This window comes from Fonsecaea pedrosoi, assembly GCF_000835455.1.
Source record: "Fonsecaea pedrosoi CBS 271.37 unplaced genomic scaffold supercont1.2, whole genome shotgun sequence".
NCBI lineage: Eukaryota > Fungi > Ascomycota > Eurotiomycetes > Chaetothyriales > Herpotrichiellaceae > Fonsecaea > Fonsecaea pedrosoi.
In genome coordinates this window covers 3,218,387-3,231,163 of record NW_013550614.1, presented here as the reverse complement: position 1 = coordinate 3,231,163, position 12,777 = coordinate 3,218,387, and the positions used below count along the sequence as shown (strand labels likewise).

The 12,777-nt window shown below is 52.9% G+C and overlaps 6 protein-coding genes across 6 annotated transcripts; 2 read left to right on the top strand and 4 right to left on the bottom strand.

Annotated features, from left to right (window-relative positions):
• Positions 1 to 410: 410 nt before the first annotated feature.
• Z517_03124 (uncharacterized protein) lies at positions 411 to 1,836 on the top strand (the record flags this gene model as incomplete). The annotated part of the gene is made up of 2 exons (XM_013432232.1): positions 411 to 514; positions 573 to 1,836. 2 exons carry the CDS (start codon positions 411 to 413, stop codon positions 1,834 to 1,836), a joined length of 1,368 nt encoding a protein of 455 aa, XP_013287686.1.
• A 343-nt stretch (positions 1,837 to 2,179) lies between these two features.
• Z517_03123 (uncharacterized protein) lies at positions 2,180 to 3,394 on the top strand (the record flags this gene model as incomplete). The annotated part of the gene is made up of 1 exon (XM_013432231.1): positions 2,180 to 3,394. The coding sequence occupies one exon, from the start codon at positions 2,180 to 2,182 to the stop codon at positions 3,392 to 3,394; it is 1,215 nt and encodes a 404-aa protein (XP_013287685.1).
• A 730-nt stretch (positions 3,395 to 4,124) lies between these two features.
• On the bottom strand, positions 4,125 to 5,292 carry Z517_03122 (uncharacterized protein; the record flags this gene model as incomplete). The annotated part of the gene is made up of 2 exons (XM_013432230.1): positions 4,125 to 4,520; positions 4,690 to 5,292. 2 exons carry the CDS (start codon positions 5,290 to 5,292, stop codon positions 4,125 to 4,127), a joined length of 999 nt encoding a protein of 332 aa, XP_013287684.1.
• Positions 5,293 to 6,035: 743 nt separating this feature from the next.
• Positions 6,036 to 8,697, bottom strand: Z517_03121 (hsp75-like protein; the record flags this gene model as incomplete). The annotated part of the gene is made up of 8 exons (XM_013432229.1): positions 6,036 to 6,567; positions 6,619 to 6,639; positions 7,128 to 7,324; positions 7,373 to 8,080; positions 8,140 to 8,305; positions 8,357 to 8,483; positions 8,543 to 8,593; positions 8,655 to 8,697. The coding sequence occupies 8 exons, from the start codon at positions 8,695 to 8,697 to the stop codon at positions 6,036 to 6,038; spliced, it is 1,845 nt and encodes a 614-aa protein (XP_013287683.1).
• Positions 8,698 to 9,340: 643 nt separating this feature from the next.
• On the bottom strand, positions 9,341 to 10,316 carry Z517_03120 (uncharacterized protein; the record flags this gene model as incomplete). The annotated part of the gene is made up of 2 exons (XM_013432228.1): positions 9,341 to 10,017; positions 10,142 to 10,316. The coding sequence occupies 2 exons, from the start codon at positions 10,314 to 10,316 to the stop codon at positions 9,341 to 9,343; spliced, it is 852 nt and encodes a 283-aa protein (XP_013287682.1).
• A 1,079-nt stretch (positions 10,317 to 11,395) lies between these two features.
• Z517_03119 (uncharacterized protein) lies at positions 11,396 to 12,295 on the bottom strand (the record flags this gene model as incomplete). Its single annotated transcript, XM_013432227.1, has 1 exon — positions 11,396 to 12,295. The coding sequence occupies one exon, from the start codon at positions 12,293 to 12,295 to the stop codon at positions 11,396 to 11,398; it is 900 nt and encodes a 299-aa protein (XP_013287681.1).
• Positions 12,296 to 12,777: the final 482 nt, after the last annotated feature.

The window sequence follows — 12,777 nt, the reverse complement described above, 5'->3', positions numbered from 1 at the left end:
GCCCAATATTGAGCTGTTAATTGAAGCTGGCAGTACTACAGAAGACAGAGAGCAGCACTACGTATGGGGGCAAAGACACGGATAATTGTTTCGGCCTGAGCTAGCGAAGGACTGGACCCTGACACGTGCAGCGTGCAGCAACCCCTCGTCCCATCACGATATTGCCAATTCAAGGCTGTGAAACTCCAGTCCTTTTCTCTTCGGTGGCCGCGCAGCATTTAATTTCATCTATTACGGCCCATATTCTTCCTTTCCCCTACGGGGTCATTGCTCAGACGTACTTCCGCGCTTTCCTCAGGAGAAAATACTGCGCATAGGTTCAATGTCATCGAGCACGGCCACTTGTCGACCACACATTAATTCCTCCTCGCTACCATGAAACCAACTGATGCCTCGAGCTGCCCCTCCACATGCTTCGGTATCTATTCCGTAGCCCGCGGAGCGTTCGCGTGCCACTCCAGAATGGGCCAGTCGATCTTCAGAGGGTCGCAATAACTAGGAGATCTAAATCAACGTGCGTGGTGTCGCACCTGAAACCCTTCCAGTTGTTGAATATTGCTAACAGTCGACAGCCCTATCCTTTACCGATTTTTCACGACGATTGCACTGACCTACTGTGCTGCGAAGACAATCAATCACTACTTCCCGAACAGTGCGCACGGATCTAGGCCCCATGTTGAGTCTGTCAAGAAGACGCACGAATCTGAAGATCACGAGAGATTATGGCAAGAATACTTGGAGAAGGCTAAAGCGAATGGCGCAACGACTTCTCCCGAAGCTATCCATTTGATGCTGCCGATCTGGATTCGGCGAGCAAAGCCCCAACCATGGGAGCCCGATGATCCAACCTGGAAGTCGTTTCAAGCTCTCCAGGAAGATACGAAACGCCTGCGTGAAATCACAAGAGCCATCCAAGAGTCACTGAAGCAAGAGGTCGTCAAAAAGTATGGTCGTGTCATGGTAGAGCTCGGAGGAACTTTCGCCTTCCACGCCGGATGGAGACTGGCTCCGCCTCTGTATGCTCCAACGGCGTACGAAATCCCATGCATCTTCTTAGAGCCCGACAAGATCAGCTATGGCTGGAGGCAGCTACCGAATAGTATGGGGGGAAAGATGGATCGTGTCTTCCATCCAATTGTGCTGGCCAAGGCCTTTATCCATGGTTTCGGAGAATTTGCCTGGGCTTCATATTTGATCACCAGGGCCCGTCTCGTGGATCGACTCAATTCCCTCAGCGCGAGCCTCAAAGACTCGACCACGCGGCAGCAAACTCTCAGCGAAGACGAGAAAGCTCACAAACGGTTGAGTTTTGGGAAAGTATCCGAGGAAGAGAAAACAGTCTGGCTACCTTTTCTCCGTGGTGATTACGGTGACCACGACTCAAGACGGGCCTACCGCGATCTGGTCAAGTCCATGACCTACCAGGGTGCAATCGAGTCGGGATGTGCAGTATTCCGAGCATATTGGATTCATGGGCAAGAAAAGGTTATGCAATCGTACACTCGAGACAGCCTACTTATGGTCGGAGAGATAGCATTCGTGGGAGATAGGGGGACCCTTTTTGTGCACGCCGTGGCGGTATACTCTCCTGAGACCGATTCTCTCATCGGTCCACCCCTCCTCAAACATGCGTATGTTGTCCCAGACCGAGCGAAGTGGGTGGAAGACAAAACGGCCAAAGCCGAGGGCAACGATCTACCGCAAGCTGAAAGACAAGAAGATACGAAGTTGATTGCTCCAGACACTCTGAAACCTTCGACGGAACCTGATGGAGCACGGACGGCGGGAAAGCCTCCTTCGGCCGAAGAAAATGAAGAGAAGGATAGCGAGAAATGATTTGATATCCCATTGCTTTATGCACAGCGCAAGGCGTTGCTCAGGATCTGGAGCTTAGGGCAATTCTGATGGACTCTTGAGATGATGTGTTTGCCATGATATTCTGATTGGAGTGTTGGCAGAGGGTGCTTGTTCACAGTTATTGTGTGCTTGGTGCAAGCAACTTCATCTTCAGTCTTACTTAAAAGTGTTAGTAGTGAACTCATTTCAATCACTCTTCGTCTCCCATGTCTTACTTTCTTTGGCTCAGTCTTCATCCAAGCCCAGAACGCTGACACTGCCATTCTACAGCAAGGGAACCTTGAAATTTGGAACTCGTGCCACAGTGTCAACTCCCGTGACAATGCTGGGAAACAGCCTCAGATCCAGCGTCGTCTCCATCTGGCTCTACTTTGTCCTCAACATGCTCGTCACGGTCACGAACAAGCAGATCGTGTCCCGGACTGCGTGTCCCTGGCTCCTCACGGCATCGCACGCATTCACTACGTTTATCGCCACAGGGGCGATTTCGCGGCTCCAGAAACCCAATTCCGCGGCCACCTCCTCGACAAGTACGGCCACGTCGACCTTTGTACCCCGTCCTCTGGCCACTTGTGGACGACTTGAAGAAGAAGAAGAGGGTGCTGATGACGACGGCGAGGCCGACCACAGGCACCGAGATAGAGAAGGAGATGGCACCAGTCTCAGTCTACGAGCGCATCTACGAGTTCTTCTCCCCTTTTCTCTCCTGTACACGCTAAACATCGCCCTGTCCAACTTGGCCTTGGGCCTGGTGACGTTGTCCATGCACCAGACCATTCGCGCGACGGCCCCGGTCATCACCGTGCTGGTCTCGATCGTGTGGCTTGGAAGCACGTGGAGAGAATACCCGGCCGGGGTGTACGGCGCGATGGGTCTGACCATTTGCGGCGTGATCATTGCGACCAACGCTGCGTCGTCGAGCAAAGTCATCGGCCACGACAGAGCAGGTCTCGTTATCGACCCAACACGGACAACCACATTCGGGTTCACAGTCACGTTGCTCAGCGCCGTCTTGGCCGTGCTCAAAACCGTCTTTACCAACGAACTGCAGCGCCCGCATCGCGCCAGTCGATGGGGGCTGGGTCTGCCCTCGACGAGGCTTGTGCAGTATCTCGCACTTTACGCGGTGAACCAGGCGGTGCTCCTGGCGAGCTGGGCCGGTGAGATCCAGGGACTGACGACCAACGTGGACCATGGGCCACCGTCCACCCTGACGCTCGAGCTCGGGGGTCGACCGCATCGAGTCGCAGTGCCGTGGCCGTGGCTGTGGCTGCTCAACGCCCTCGCCGCGGCGATGCTGAACCTCTCGTCCTTCGAGGCCAACAAGCGCTGCGGCCCTCTGACCATGGCCATCGCCGCCAACATGAAACAAGTCGTCATTCTCCTCATGGTGATATGCCTCCGCGACGTCACCGAGGCGACCAACAGCGCACAGGACCGCCGCGCCAGAGAGAACACCGTCATCGTAGGTTCCCTGATCACGACTGTCGGAGGGATTTGGTACGCCTTTGCCAGCGCACGGATGAAGCGGAGATAAAGACGAGATTCGGTGGGAGATAACGGCGTCTCTGAGAAACGAGGCTGGGCTGGATAGGGGGGCTACAGCCACATTTGAGAAACCACCGGGACCGACCGGAAGCGGGTTGGAAGAGCAACATCGGGGGATCGACTTGGTCGGCACAGGCGGGGAGCAGGTCGGAGAAGCCGTGTTCAGCTATCATCGTTTGGACTGTTTGATGCAAATCGCTCCCGTTCGATCGAACTTGCCACCATGGGTCGCGTCGGGATGGGTGGGTCTGATGAGGACAAGCGAAGCTGGCATCGTCCGAGGGTGAGATGCGCCTAGCGACCAAGCGACTGTCTGCCTCGCTCACTGAAAGGCTCGGTTTGCAAGTCACGGCACGGCCTGCTTGAATGCAATTGCCGGAGAGCGAGGTTGGCTTCTACGTATATTCGACGTAGAGACCGAGTACGAGGTACCTCGATCCCCTTCTCTATTTGGAGAGCTAATAGATTGATGGTGAATGGCCCACAGAGGGGGATACTGGCACACGATATGACTTTTTCCCCCTTGACTTATTCCTTTTTTTGCTTTTCTTCTTCCCTTTTTTTCTGATACCCACGTACACCAGATTCCACGGATCCAAGGTACTCGTACACCTGTATGGTTGTCTCTCTCTCTCTCCCTTGACAGATTCCCGTCTTGTTACCGCTTCAGGCACGGATTCTAATAAATCATCCGCCCTGTCTCCGTCCGAGATGTCTTTTCACCCCTCCAAGGCCTTCAAGCTCGCCTCGTAGACCTTCTTGACCTCGTCCTGGCCCTTCTTCACGACCTCCTCCATCTGCTTGTGCGCCTTGCGCAGTTCGTCCTGGATGACCAGTTTCCCCAGCTCCATCTTCCGGAACCGCTTTTGCGCGTCGCCCCTCGCGTTGCGGACATCCTGGGATGCCCGGTCGAACATCTTCTTAGCCTCGGCACGCGCGAGGTTGCGCGTCTCCGCCGTGATGGGCGGAACGGGTACCGTGATCAGCAAGGGGTTAGAGGCGGTCGGCGGGTTCGACTGGGAGACCGAGGTCGTGCCTGGGGTGTGTGGAGCGGTCGTCTGCGGGACGAGACTGTATGGGCTTGCGAGGAGGGCTGATGCGATCGGTTTGACGTGCTATAAAAGTACCGAAAAGAAAAATCCGTCAGTTTCACACGCGCTTCTTGACTCTGTAATTCCTCAACGCCTCCCAAAAAAGCCACATTTCGAGAATGGGACACCCATGGCCCTCGATTAAAAGAAAAAGGGGAGACGAAGCAAATACACGGAAAGATGGGCCACTCACAGATTCCTCGGCGCAGAATATCTGAACACTCCTCCCACCCTTTGCAACCACACTGGCCAGATCCCCGACCTTGGCCTTTTCCTTGTGCGGGCTCCCTCTCCCCGTCTCCGCGCCCTTGACATTGATTTCCACGGGCAAGGCCTCGATCATCTCCGGCGTGACCCTGCCGGCGTCCTTGGTCTTGACCAGCGCCTCCTTGAGGCGCGCCACGGCCTTTGCGATCGCCGCCTCGAGCTCCGAGAAGTCGTACGGGTCAATTTCGCTGTCACGGTTGCGCGTGGCTTTGTTGTCCGGGATGTGCACGTCGTCCTTGTGCCGGAGGGAGTCGACCGAAGGGGATTTTCGCGACGATTTGGACGAGCCCGACGACTTCTTGAGCAGGGATGTCGAGGTCGAGAGTGTTCGAGCGGGGACTTGATGTTCTTGTGTTGGCACTCTCAGTGGGAGTATCCGTTTAGGTACGTAGGACCGAAGTAGTCGGGTCTGGCATTGGAAGCAGAGAGATTGCTGCTGTTGCGACAATGAAGAAGGGCGCAGTTGCCGATGCGCAGGGAGCAGGAGTTGTTGAATGACCTGCGCCGTCTCTCTGCTCCGTGGAGGCATTTTGGTCTCTGTATGTTGCGAAGGACGACCGATGAGCTTGACAGTCCACCACACGTTGAGTTGATTGGATTTTGGAACGTAGATTTTCTTTTGCTCGCCCGGTTGATTCAGTTGTGATGCGAAAGTTGGAGAAGCTCCAGGTGCGCGACCCACTTCGCGCTAACATTTGGCATTTCTGCATAGCACGAGGCTGAACGCTTAAGGGGGCCTACCATTTGCATAGGTGCTTTATGTAGAGCATGAGAAGCAAAACCCTGCTATTGTCGGACATGGGCCTATTGGTCCTTGCTGGCGAGATAATACATCACATATTCAATGGGTCTATGACTGCAACTGGATAAGAAGCCAAATAAACCAAGTGCTTTTTATTTTGCTCTCGAGCTGGAGAAAACAAAATGTCCCTGCGCTCAAGCCGTGTAAAAAAAAAAAGCACAGTTGCGGCAAATCAAACACTATCTTCATTCTGATTTCATGGCCGAGAAACGAGATTGCCGCTCTATCTCAAAACATACTAAGGCAATAACATTTTCCTAGCCTATTGACGAGCCCAACCAGCAGCTGCTGGTCCGATTGACCCGCCTGACAACTGTCCGAAAACGACGCCAGCCACAGTTCTTTTGAAAATGCCATGCATACTGTCATGAGGATGGGGAGAGGTAGCGCTCCGAGATGTTTTCGGGCGATTTGGTGGCCTACCCAAGAGTAGCTTGATAGGCTCAACCGATCGTCGACGAGATGGCCGTCTACCTCGTAGCCATGGCCTTGGTCATAGCTCTCTTCAGAGCCAATTCCTTCTTCTTCAAATCATCCGGGGTCGAATCATCCACCTCAAGCTGTTGCATAGCGTCACTCAAGGCCTCCTCGATCTTGGCCTTGTTGCCACGCTTCATCTTCATCGACAATCCCGGGTCGTTGATCAGTTCCTCCACACGACCAATGTATGACTCGAGTTGCTGCTTAGCCTCGAATTTCTTGGTGAATGCCTCGTCGCTGGTTTTGAATTTAGCAGCGTCCTCGACCATCTTTTCGATCTCAGTGGTGGAGAGTTTGCCGACGGCGTTGGAGATGGTAATGTTGGCGCTTCGACCGGAGGATTTCTCGGTCGCAGTGACTTTAAGAATACCATTGACGTCTACCTCAAACACCACCTCGAGAGCGGCGTCTCCAGCCCTCATGGGCGGGATTGGTGACAAGGTAAACTCGCCCAGAGAGGTATTGTCTTCGCAGTTGGTCCGCTCTCCCTGATAAACGGGGAACTGTACGGTTTGCTGGTTGCTAGAGCACTTGTCAGCGCGCAAGGTAATTCAACGACGGGAAGCTACTTACTCAACCACAGTGGTGAAGGTTCTGTCAGACATGAAATTTGTCAGTAAATACCAATAGTCGCGAACAAAACAATTATGTAGATGGAAGATGCAGAACGATGAGTCCAGGTGCGGCAAAAATCCAGACAAAGCGATGGGTGCAGACATGGCAATGTGAATCGGGTAACACATTGCATCCAGGTAAAGTGACGAATGAGAGATGATGGGTGTGCCAAGTGACGGTTGGTGATTAGGTCGATGAATCCAGGTAGGATGACATGTTGAGCTAAATCGACGGCGTCGATTTAAAAGATGCGGCGGCGGCAGCGACCCGCTCTAGGTCGCAGGTGCCATTGCTCCGTACGTCGAGGGAAGTGACGCGGTCCAAAAGGGAGGAAGGCGTGTTTAGATGGTGCAGAGTTGCCTGCAGTTTTGCGAGCTTTCCAAGGGCAGGTGCCATTGCCGAGTCCGGTGGGGAGGAGATTGACGATAAAACAAAAATGAAGGACAAAGAAAATGAGATGAACTGACCTCTTCTTAATGCAAGGAACAGTATTTCCGCGAGGGACAACGGGAGCGAAAATGTTGCCTTCCATAGCCACACCGAGAGATAGAGGAACGACATCGAGCAGGAGGAGGTCGGCAGTCTCAGCAGAGGTGGCTTTGCCGGACAGGATACCTGCCTGCACGGCGGCTCCGTAGGCAACGGCTTCGTCGGGGTTGATGCTCTGTTCCGTTGTTAGCAAAAATCCAAGTCAGTCTAAGGTATAACGAACCTTCTCCAGCTTCTTGCCGTCGAAGAAATCGCTCAGCAATTTCTGGATACGAGGGATACGGGTTGAACCACCAACAAGCACAATCTCGTCCACCTTTGATTTCTCGATGTTGGCGTCTTTCAGGACTTGTTGAACAGGCTCCAGGGTACCATTGAAGATCTTGGCATTAAGATCCTCAAATCGGGCACGGGTGATGGTAGCATTGAAATCTTCTCCATCGAACAGCGAATCAATCTCAACTGTAGCCTGGGTACCATTCGACAGTGTTCTCTTAGCGCGTTCGCAAGCGGTCCGAAGTCGTCGAAGAGCACGGGCGTCACCAGACAAATCCTTCTTGGTCTTCCTCGTGAACTCTTTCTTGAAGTGCTCAAGAAGGTTGGTGTCAAAGTCCTGACCACCCAAATGGGTATCTCCAGCAGTAGCCTTGACGGTGAAGACACCACCTTGGATATTTAGGAGAGAAACATCGAAGGTGCCACCACCAAGATCGTAGATGAGGACGTTTCGCTCCTTGTCTGACTTGCCAGATCCAAGACCGTAGGCGATGGCGGCAGCAGTGGGCTCGTTGATGATTCGGAGGACGTTGAGGCCGGAAATGGCACCAGCGTCCTTGGTGGCTTGTCGTTGGTTGTCATTGAAATAAGCAGGCACCGTGACAACGGCCTTGGAAACTTTCTTGCCCAGCTTGGTCTCTGCAACCTCCTTCATCTGTAGCGCAATGCTTTAGTGGTGTCCGGTATGGTGCGCGGAAAAATGAGGGCTCTCACCTTCATCAAGACCATGGAGGAGATTTCCTGGGGTGAGAAAGTCTTGGTTTCTCCGAGGTATTGGACCTGAACCATGGGGTTGCCGCCCTGGTCAACGACCTTGAACGGCCATGATTCGATATCCTTCTTGACCGTTGGGTCATCAAATCGTCTTCCGATCAATCGCCTGCGCCGAGGTTAAGAGGAATTCAGTATATTATAGATAGATCCCACTGACTTGACGTCAAAGACTGTGTTTTCCGGGTTCATGGCCGCCTGATTTTTCGCAGCCTCGCCGATGAGGCGCTCCTCGTCGGTGAAGGAGACGAAGGAAGGGGTGGTGAAGCTACCTTGCTCATTGGCAACTGCGGCGGCGGTTAGCATATCACTCGGCTTCGCGGCTAGGTAGAAGAGGTGGACTTACTGATTTCGACATTTGTGCCTTCGTAGACGGCGACGCAGGAGTAAGTGGTACCTGTAGGAATTCTTTGTTAGAGGCCGCAGACGTCGGTGAGAGCGGGGAGCAAGCAGCATACCAAGATCGATGCCGATGGCACCCTCATAGACTTCGTCTGCCATATTGACGGTATGATAAGATGATTCCCCTCAACCAAGACTGCAGGAGGACACAAGAGGAAAAGGAAGATGCGAGGGTGTTGTAGGCAAAAAGGTGGAAACAGCCTACCACTGCAAAAGTTCTACCCTTCGACAACTTTTTAGCCACGGACCACATAAATTTTCCAAAATTTTGGCCAAGAACTCGGTAACTTTATGTCGCACTTATTCCGATCCGGTGGCAGTGGCGCTGCTTTTTAATCTTTATGAGCTAGCCCAAGTTATCCTAAAACTCACGTGATATTTTGACACAAATCTCGGGGTCGATGGGGAACTGGATTGTAAAAACAGCGTCACTGCTTCCAGACTTTTGGAGCATTGCCGTTCGGGCGTCTCACATCACTCCAAGTACCTCGGACTGAAAAACAATGCAATACTTTATACACGAGTGTCGAGAACACAAGACCATGTGCATTCACATCTCAACGCCGACGCATGCCTCTAACTATTGAACAGGCCCAATAGAACTCCCTCGGACCAATATGCAGACAGTACTTCCACAAACCAAAAATGTATTTGAAATCCTCACTTTTCCAAGAACACAGCACTCCAATGGAGCTCCCAGAACTTGCGCCTAGCCTGAAGAACTTTGCGAGAGTCCCTGCGCCTACCGCATCGGCATCTCATTCTCCACGAGCACATGCCCATCTTCACTGCCAACACGTTGCCCGGGTTTGAACTTGTCTGGGAACCAAAGAAAGAAAGTCATCTGCACAATCCACATAGGGATCGCATCAAAGACGTAGGGCGGCCAATCATGGGACAGCAGATACGAATCCACTCCCATGATGTACTCGACCACCCGAAAAACTGATCGCACCGTGATCAGCGCACTGCAGAAGTATATCATCCTCAACCCTTGTTTCCATGGGATTTTTGGCCATGAGCTGGTGTCTTTCCCGCCGGACCTCTGCATCCTCGCGTGGAATACCCACGCAACCGCGACGAAGCACCCAAAGGCTATCAACTGGATAAACAGACCAGCGATCACTATGTACTGTCCAATCTTTTGAGTCTTGTCCTTGGCTGTCAACCCGGCACCGTTTCCCTGCACGTTCAGAGACAGAATATCCGCCACGACGAATAGCTTGGTCATCCTGGCGGGCCGAATGACGGAGAAGCGCTCGCCGTGTACGCTGCGAATGAGCCGACCGAGGACCATGTAGATGGAGGCGGCATATAAGACGGGCGCCAGTAGGATGAAGGAGCTCTGGACTGCGTACGGTGCAATGAGATCGGTCCGGTAATGAGCGAATATGCGAACACCAAAGCCGATTACTTGAACTGGAGAGAAAGAAGGTTAGCAAGAACAAAAATGGTCTTCTTTTTCCCAGGTGAGATTTCCCCCCATCCACACATGAGGGCCAACCATGGATACAGACATGCCAAATCGGGCAGATAAACTTACACAGTCCACCAACGGCAAAGGGGATGCAGAACCAAGTCCGCGTCCTGTGTATGCGCCAGCAAAGAGCGGCGGTGGCGCCTGCGAACAAGATGATGGCTGCGGCTGAGGCTGGGACTGACGGGAGGTACTTCCAGAGGTAATAGTCCGTCCCGGCCACGGGTTTGAGTTGTGTCATGGCTGCGTGATGCACAGGAGTGTTGAAGAAGATGCCCCACGATCGAGGGAGGGAGCGGGGTTTCTTTTCGAGAAGTCTCGCAATGGGGGACAAGACCCTGCTTGGACAGTCAGATTCCTGCTTGTTCAGAAGGGGGGAAAATAGCCGTTGTAGTCGTTGGGGCAATGTTCACAAGTTCCTCCCGTTGAGGAGGAAATAGGAAATAGTATATATATATACATATATGTCTCCTATAAACTTTTAGGACGTAGCTAATACTAGACCCTAGACTGAGGCGCAGATATCAATGATACGGATCCACCCAATGCTTCGGGTCCTGCAATATTATGCGTCTTTTGTCCCCATCGCCAGCGACCATGCCTCCCCCGTCTGAATACCTGATACAAATGTGCCCACACAGAGTCTAGTGTACGTGCAAGGAATGCGTTCCACTTTATTATTTAGGGACCACCTACCCACCCACCTACAAGTAGACACATAATACATGGGCTTTGTTAACGAGTTACTACTACTTGATCTGTTTCTGGATCTTCTGGGTCCCCCTCGGGAGTCCCCACCCGCATCCTACGTTTCGGGTTTAGTTTACGCGTACACTAACGAGTATGGGGCGTCTCGAGTTCTGTGAGACGGAACCAGTGGGCACTCAATTATTAGGGCAACTGGGCATGAAAAGTACATCGTACCTATTGGGTATTGGGTATTGTGTGTGCGCCGTCTTGGGCGAGTGAGTCGAGTTCTTTGTTTCGCCTTGTGGTTGGCGAATACTCGTACTCGGTTTCCTACCACCCAAATACAAAGTACATAAACTGGAGATCCGGCTGTGGCCCCTCCCCCTGCTCGTAGCACTTGACCGGTTCAAGAGATAGAAGGACGATAAGAGCTGTAGGTACAACCTGGAAAAAAAAAATAGGCAGCAAGATTCTTTTTGTGGGACCCCGTGTTCTGAACAAGGCTTTATTCATTCTCCGTCTCTTCGACATCTCTCGCGCTTCATACCCGATCTTTCAAAAGTCCAAAGGTATGCGCCAGCCGACCCCCAGAAGAGGGGGGGGGTTCCAAAACCCAGCCAGCCAGTCTTGTCATGTACCCGAGTTCTCTCCAAGGGCGGCGTTGGGAAACTTCAGCCATTCCTGCCACTGCGAGCCTAGGTCCCGACATATAGACTCGATGAGGAATCGGCCACTATCGCCAAACAGCCACAGGTCGCGGCACCGGTGCAGCAAAACGGCATAATGCGCGAGGATGATGAGTGCTTCCGGCTGTCTATGGCGCAACAGGTCGACGTATTCGGACGGGACGAGCGCCGGCCAGGCAAGCACCGTGGGCACCGCGATCTTGGTCCCCGCGGCAGCACGCTGCGCATTGAAGACCCGCTGGAGATGGGAGATGGATTCTTGATAAGCCTGGCGAGAGCACGATGCTATGACTGCCGTATTGACCATGTTCCCAAGTATGTCACATTCTGACCCATTCGCGTCCCTGGTCTCCATGAGGGCTTGGGTCAGTTTTAGGCGCGGTCCCAGCTCCGACTCGAGTAGCAGATCCCGGCTCTCGTCGATGACGGCGAGCATACCCCGGTAGACATTCAGACAATGCGTGAACCTATCAACAAAACTTTCGAGGCTGTCTCTCTGGTAGTGTAATGTTTCACACAGCAGGTGGAGTCCGACCCCTGACGAGAACAGGAACATGCGCACGCAATTGGCGCGCGTCACTTCCAGCACCGGATTAGCTTCGTTGAAAAGACACAGAGCGCGGTTTTGTAGACCCGTGGCATACTCCCGGTAGGTGCTGCGCGTGTCCGTCCTTGTCGTGCTGAGGTGCAAGGCCGATGTGGCGAGCATCTGATGCATTAGATACGGGTTCGTCAGAGCATGTCTTGCGTAGATGCTGGTGGTCATGAGATCTGGTCGCCCTGGTTCCTCGATGGAGCAACATTCCTCGCTGAAGAGGTTATCGAAGAGCTCGAGATGCATCATGTTTACACTGTATGGATCCAGCGGTTCCTGGTTGCTCACGGTGTGCTCGGGCCATGGCGTTGGAGTTGGTGTCGACACCCTAGTAGACGAAACCCCAGATCCCGCCGGTGGTGTGTAGGAGAAGGCAGGTATGATATAAGGCGTGTTGTTATCGAGAAATGAACACCTGATCTCTGCCGAGGCGCAATTGGCGCATATTGGCTGGTTTTGATCGCACTTTTGGAAATGATCAATCCTGGTTTAAGTGACGTTGATATCCCTGAGCGGACATACATACCTTTATATGCCGCCTTTTGCAATCAAGACATCCGTTTCTGGTCTTCTTGTGAGGCCGACGAGACATAGATCGGTATGGAATATACAGACGCCCGCCAGTGTATTTCGAAGCAATCTAGTGCCCTTGGTGGAATATGGCATGTTCCGGAGAAAAGATGTGGTCTATGCACCCTCGAATATGCTTACATTTAGAATTGGGTCGAGGA